Below are 7114 nucleotides of genomic sequence, written 5' to 3' on the forward strand. Positions count from 1 at the left end.
CTAGTCCACTAAAAACAATGGATTATAGTCACACTACTTTTTAATGAAGAGCCAATTATTTGATTACATCAGTTATCCAGCTTGAGACATATTTTAATAATATAAGCTTGAAATACTTAAGCAATTTAAAACACTGTGCTCTGGTTTCTAATGTGACATGCAGCACTACAAATTAAGGAAATGCAAAAGCAAAATGCTGCGGATGCTGGAATTTAGAATAAAAACAGAAAATGCTGGAAATCTCAGCAGGTCAGGCAGCATCTGTGGAGAGGAAGCAGAGTTAATGTTTCGAGTCTATGACCCTTCATCATAAATTAAGGAAATGACTAGTTTAGTAAGTTCTAAGATAATGATACGAGTACCGAAATTTCTTTTATCAAGAAAATGAACAGAGAAGGAAGAGACTAACCCAGCAGTAACCAGTGGACTGTACACACTGACCGGCTGCATGTGAAAAGTTTTTGGGTCAGAACCTTCTGCCCATGAGCCAATGTAAGCGTTGTTGTCCAGTGCTGTTTTTACACTGCAGTATTTCAGATCAGAATACAGGGGCCCAGAGGTTGAGAGGTCTGCAGGGTAAACAGGAATCACCTAGGTAACAATGAACAAATGATTAGATTCTTCCACAATGTGAGGCATTTTCTTGCTAATATGTAGCAAACATTCCGAGAAAACAAATGGACCCAATCAAATAATGTGCCATTTGTTATTTTTCTCTCTCACATGTTCCTGGTTAAAGGGAACGTTTCATCTATTTAAAATGACAAACTTGGATACTCATTAGTACAAGCCCCTGTACTGCTTCTCTCAGTACACATTTTTAGTCTGAAGACACTTAGCTCGCAATATCTGCAGTCCCTTTTTCCAGGATTAGAGAAACTAGAGTTATTCTTCCTGACGACCCTGTTATTGAAAAGCTATCAGGTTTCTCGGCTTGTGACTTATGCTGTTCAAAGCGCTTGGTTCAATTATTGTGTTTCTATCTGCTATGGAGGCAGAATTTAGTAACCAGATAGTATCCCCACTCTGTAATGGCATCAAATTCCTGCTAATAATTGTGGGTCAGATGATGCTATTGAAAACTGCGACTGGAACCTTCATTCTGTGTCACTGGATAGTCACCAGGCAATAGTAAGCAGGCATTAGACATGCTGTCACAGTCCTCGGTGATATCATACTGACATCGATTCATTATTGGATAATAGCAGCACAAATAAATAGCAGGAAAAAATCCACTGGAAAAACATGGAAATTTGAGGCATTTAATTAAATAACTAAATTTTCTTCCTGCAGTCTAAGCTTACAGATTCATAATTATTTTCAACAATAATTTATATAGCGCCTTTAACGTTAGTAAAACATCTCATGGCGCTTCACAGGAGTATTATGAGAGAAAAATTTGACACCGAGCTGCATAAGGAAAATTAGGGCAGGAAGCTTGGTCAAGGAGGTAGGGTTTAAGGAGCGTCTTGAAGGAGGAAAGAAATGTAGAGAGACGGAAAGGTTTAGGCTTAGAATTCCAGAGCTTGGGGCCTAGGCAACAGAAGGCACGGCCACCAATGGTTGAGCGATTATAATCGGGTGCTCAAGGGGGCAGAATTAGAGGTGCGCAGACATCTGAGGGGGCGGGGGGTTGTGGACCTGGAGGAGATTACAGAGACAGGGAGGGGTGAGGCTATGGAGGGATTTGAAAACAAGGATGAGAATTTTGAAATCGAGGCATTGCTTAACTGGGAGCCAACGTAGGTCAGTGAGCACAGGGGTGATGGGTGAGCATGACTTGGTGCAAGTTAGAACATGGCAGCCGAGTTTTGGATCACCTCTAGTTTATGTAGGGTATAATGCGGGGGGCCAACCAGGAAACATAGAAACATAGAAAATAGGTGCAGGAGTAGGCCATTCGGCCTTCGAGCCTGCACCACCATTCAATAAGATCATGACTGATCATTCACCTCATTACCCCTTTCCTGCTTTTTCTCCATACCTTTGATCCCTTTAGCCATAGGGGCCATATCTAACTCCCTCTTGAATATATCCAATGAATTGCCATCAACAACTCTCTGCTGTAGAGAATTCCACGGGTTCACAACTCTCTGAGTGAAGAGGTTTCTCCTCATCTCAGTTCTAAATGGCTTAACCCTTACCCTTAGACTGTGTAGCCTGGTTCTGGACTTCCCCAACATCGGGACCATTCTTCCTGCATCTAACCTGTCCAGTCCCGCCAGAATTTTATATGTTTCTATGATCCTCTCATCCTTCATCCTTCTAAACTCCAGTGAAGGAGGATCTTTGAGGATTTCTTTGAGGGCGGATAAGGGGGAATCAGTGGATGTGGCATATTTGGATTTCCAGAAGGCATTCAATAAGGTGCCACATAAAAGGTTACTGCACAAGATAAACATTCACGGGGTTGGGGGTAATATATTAGCATGGATAGAGGATTGGCTAACAAACAGAAAACAGAGAGTCGGGATAAATGGGTAATTTTCCGGTTGGCAAACAGTGACTAGTGGGATGCCGCAGGGATCAGTGCTGGGTCCTCAACTATTTACAATCTATTAATGACTTGGATGAAGGGACCGAGTGTAATGTAGCCAAATTTGCTGATGATACAAAGATGGGTGGGAAAGCAAATTGTGAGGAGAACACAAAAAATCTGCAAAGGGATGTAGACAGGCTAAGTGAGTGAGCAAAAATTTGGCAGATAGAGTATAATGTGAAATGTGAGGTTATCCACTTTGGCAGAAAAAATAGAAAAGCAAATTATAATTTAAATGGAAAAAAATTGCTAAGTGCTGCAGAACAAAGGGACCTGGGGATCCTTGTGTATGAAACACACAAACTTGGTATGCAGGTACAGCAAATAATCAGCAAGACAAATGGAATGTTTGCCTTTATTTCAAGGGGGATGGAGTATAAAAGCAGAGAAGTCCTGCTACAACTGTACAGGGTATTGGTGAGGCCACACCTAGAGTACTGCGTGCAGTTTTGGTCTCCATATTTAAGGAGGGATATACTTGCATTGGAGGCCGCTCAGAGAAGGTTCACTAGGTTGATTCCAGAGATGAGGGGGTTGACTTATGAAGATAGGTTGAGTAGGTTGAGCCTACTGAATTACAGTTCAGAAGAATAAGAGGTGCTCTTATCGAAACATAAAGCTAATGAGGGGGCTCGACAAGGTGGATGCAGAGAGGATACTTCTGCTCATAGGGGAAACTAAAACTAGGGGACTTAGTCTCAGAATAAGGGGCCGCCCAGTTAAAACTGAGATGAGGAAGAATTTCTTCTCTCAGAGGGTTGTATATCTATGGAATTCCCTGCCCCAGAGAGCTGTGGAAGCTGAGCCATTGAATATATTTAAGGTGGAGATAGACAGATTTTTGAGCGATAAGGGAATAAAGGGTTATGGGGAGCGGGCAGGGAAGTGGAGCTGAGTCCATGATCAGATCAGCCATGATCTTATTAAATGGCGGAACAGGCTCAAGAGGTCAGGTGGCTTACTCCTGCTCCTATTTCTTATGTTCTTAGGTTCTTATGAATAGTCAAGTCTAGAGGTAACAAAGCCACAAAATATTCCAATTTACCACCACCTCTTCAATCATTCATTCAACAATTCAATCGATGTTCACTGAACAGTGTAATGAGACTGTGAAAGGGGTGATAAGGAGAAGTCACGAATTCCGAAAATTTAAAACAAAAAAAGTGGCTATGCACTGCACTGCAATCAGTTACTTTTACCCCTCTTTCAAAAGGAGCGCTTTCGTTTGATTTTTGGCATTGATGACATTGGGGCATCGTACTGCCCCCTACGGCTTGTAAAGAAACAGCATCTGAAAGGGAGGATAGATGAAAGTTTGGGATGCGGTACTTCATCGCCTCTGTGACAGTCTTTGCCTTTCAGAAGATGATTGGCCTGCTGTGCTTTTCCATAATTTTCTGCAAAATTTCCCTAATTTTCTGCACAATTTTCTTCTTCACTCAGAGAATTGTTAACCTGTGGAATTCCCTGCCGCAGAGAGTTGTTGTGGCCAGTTCGTTAGATATATTCAAAAGGGAGTTAGATGTGGCCCTTATGGCTAAAGGGATCAAGAGGTATGGAGAGAAAGCAGGAATGGGTACTGAAGTTGCATGATCAGCCAGGATCATATTGAATGGTGGTGCAGGCTCGAAGGGCCGAATGGCCTACTCCTGCACCTATTTTCTATGTTGCCCATTTTTTCTCGCAAGTTACCTGTTTGATATCTCCACAGGTGTCGAGTCTAATGAGATGAGCACTGCCGCGAGTCAGTCTGCCAAGTCCCTGCAGGAACTCTCGACTTTCACTGTCGATCCATTTACCTGACAAGTAGAACGTGTGTATTGGACGGCTGCGGGATATATAAGGTATCACGTGGAAAATGTCCTTTAATGTATTGTCGGGCAGGCCGTTTGTCACCAGGTAGATAGCCTGACATACTGGGTCATCGAATGCAGCTGTTAATGCACCAAGCAGATCCCTGCCCAGCGTACAGGTGAGCGATTGAATCCACTGCATTGCACTAGAGACAGTCTGGGGGGAGCAGGTTACTATCCGGTCACACCATTTGGTTACCTGCGTGAAGGAAGGATGCAATGGATGTTTAACAGTGTAGCTATGTATCGGAATACAGATTAGAAAACAAATAATTTACACTCGTTATTCAAGGCGTAATAATTATGATAATTTAGCAGAACTAATATATAATCAATATATAATATGGACCCAAAACATACATCATAAGCGAGTATAATACATATATAAACTCTTATTATGACTTTAGTTAATAAATCTAACTAACGCTACACGACATAATTAAATGACCTTTATTTACTTTTGAACTAGTCTCTTTTTGCTAAAGTGTATAAATTATACCTTTAACCTTCTTAGTACAAGTAGACTATACCTTATTGGAAAACTCCACAATGTTAAAGCGACTGTGGTTAGTATTGTAAGCCTGGGCCAGAAGTGTTTCCATGAGGTGATACTTGACTGTAGTGAGGTTGGCTTGCATGCTTTCTGAGGTGTCAACAACAAAGGTAACATTCGTGTCCCTTATATCGCCAAACAATGTGGGAAATCCCTGGAACTGTGGAATGGGGTAAACCACTGGCATGGTTGTAGCTCCCGAGGATCCAAGTACTTCCCTAAAAATACAAACACGCTCGGGTAAGCACAAACAACAAATATTTGCAGCGAAGAGTTGTTTGAAGATCATCCAATATTAGCGAAATAGTTTGAAAGGCTTCGAGAAGATATTCAAACATTTAAAAAAAAACGATTTCTCCTTTTAGTGGCCAATGTTAGCCTCATGAGACCGTTTCACCAGAACTGGAAGTAGTTCTCAGACAAACTTTACCAAGGTCAGATCGGTGGAGCCAGTGGGAATATATAAAACACACTGGTAACTGCCGGCTGATTTGGGGCTGAGTGTTTTATTGAACTGTTTTTTCTTACACCTCGCCTTAAAAATACTAAATTCAAACATTGCACGGAAGTGTGTTCTGCAGTCAAGGGGCTGGTAGTGGCCCGGATCAGGTGTGTCTGTCCTCCGTGCGGATCACTACTTACCGGGAACTGCTTGGTTTCTGTTGCAAGACCCCACTTGAGACGGGAGCCTGTGCTGCGAACTCCGGTTGCTATGTTCCAAACTGTGTTGCTAGGCTCCAAACCGTGTTGCTAGGTTCCCTGCACCGTGTTGCTATGACGCAGTGAGTGTACTGTGGGAGTTGTAGTTCTTTTCCCGCAGATGCAGAAAGAGCTGCGAGAAATTGTCCACATCAGTGCAAAACTTTACGCAAACCCTGCCTTCCGACCGCAGGGACTGGAGTGTGTACTGGATAACGGCATCGAAGCACTGACCACACTCGACCAGCTCCGCTGGGCAGGGCCACATTGACCGCCTGCCCGACAGGGGACTCCCAAAGCAAGCGCTCTACTTGGAACTCCTACACGGCAAGCGAGCCCCAGGTGGGCAGAGAAAATGCTTCAAGGACACCCTCAAAGCCTCCTTGATCAAATGCAACATCCCCACCGACACCTGGGAATCCCTGGCAAAAAAACACCCTAAGTGGAGGAAGAGCATCCGGGAGGGCACTGAGCACCTCGAGTCTCGTTGCCGAGAGCATGCAGAAAACAAGCACAGGCAGCGGAAGGAGCGTGCAGCAAACCAGACTCCCCGCCCACTTTACTACTCTCTGTCACAGGTGGGAGAGACAACCATTAATGAGGATGGGTACAGCATCAAACAAGAAATTCGGGATGCGTGCAATAAAGGTACAGCAGTTATCATGGGTGACTTTAATCTACATATTGACTGGGCTAACCAAACTGGTAGCAATGCGGTGGAGGAGGATTTCCTGGAGTGTATTAGGGATGGTTTTCTAGACCAATATGTCGAGGAATCAACTAGAGGGCTGGCCATCCTAGACTGGGTGATGTGTAATGAGAAAGGACTAATGAGCAATCTTGTTGAGCGAGGCCCCTTGGGGAAGAGTGACCATAATATGATAGAATTCTTTATTAAGATGAAGAGTGACACAGTTAATTCAGAGACTAGGGTCCTGAACTTGGGGAAAGGTAACTTCGATGGTATGAGACGTGAATTGGCTAGAATAGACTGGCAAATGATACTTAAAGGGTTGACGGTGGATAGGCAATGGCAAACGTTTAAAGATCACATGGATGAACTTCAACAATTGTAAAACTGGGAAGGTGGCTCAACTGTGGCTAACAAGGGAAATTAAGGATAGTGTTAAATCCAAGGAAGAGGCATATAAATTGGCCAGAAAAAGCAGCAAACCTAAGGAATGAGAGAATTTTGTAATACAGCAGAGGAGGACAAAGGGTTTAATTAGGAGGGGGCAAATAGAGAATGTGAGGAAGCTTGTTGGGAACATAAAAACTGACTGCAAAAGCTTGTATAGGTATGTGAAGACAAAAAGATTAATGAAAACAAACGTAGGTCCCTTGCAGTCAGATTCAGGTGAATTTATAATGGGGAACAAAGAAATGGTGGACCAGTTAAACAAATAATTTGGTTCTGTTTTCACGAAGGAAGACACAAATAACCTTCCGGAAATATTAGCGGACCGACAG

At 43.1% G+C, this 7114-nt stretch overlaps 1 protein-coding gene across 1 annotated transcript; it reads right to left on the minus strand.

The window, feature by feature from the left end:
* Nucleotides 1–211: 211 nt before the first annotated feature.
* Nucleotides 212–5654, minus strand: LOC139279567 (von Willebrand factor A domain-containing protein 3A-like). The gene is made up of 4 exons (XM_070898693.1): nucleotides 5588–5654; nucleotides 4923–5163; nucleotides 4232–4591; nucleotides 212–591 (listed from the first exon to the last, which is right to left on the minus strand). Exons 2-4 carry the CDS (start codon nucleotides 5130–5132, stop codon nucleotides 295–297), a joined length of 867 nt encoding a protein of 288 aa, XP_070754794.1. The 5' UTR covers nucleotides 5133–5163; nucleotides 5588–5654; the 3' UTR covers nucleotides 212–294.
* Nucleotides 5655–7114: the final 1460 nt, after the last annotated feature.

The sequence above is a fragment of the Pristiophorus japonicus genome, chromosome 14 (assembly GCF_044704955.1).
Source record: "Pristiophorus japonicus isolate sPriJap1 chromosome 14, sPriJap1.hap1, whole genome shotgun sequence".
NCBI lineage: Eukaryota > Metazoa > Chordata > Chondrichthyes > Pristiophoridae > Pristiophorus > Pristiophorus japonicus.

Excerpts from the sequence above, each read along its gene's own strand:
- LOC139279567 (XM_070898693.1), bottom strand. The coding sequence starts at position 5,132 with ATGCCAGTGGTTTACCCCATTCCACAGTTCCAGGGATTTCCCACATTG. Across the intron at positions 4,592-4,922 it reads TTGTGGAGTTTTCCAATAAG|GTAACCAAATGGTGTGACCG; the intron begins GTATAGTCTACT and ends TCCTTCACGCAG. Across the intron at positions 592-4,231 it reads CCTGTGGAGATATCAAACAG|GTGATTCCTGTTTACCCTGC; the intron begins GTAACTTGCGAG and ends ATTGTTACCTAG.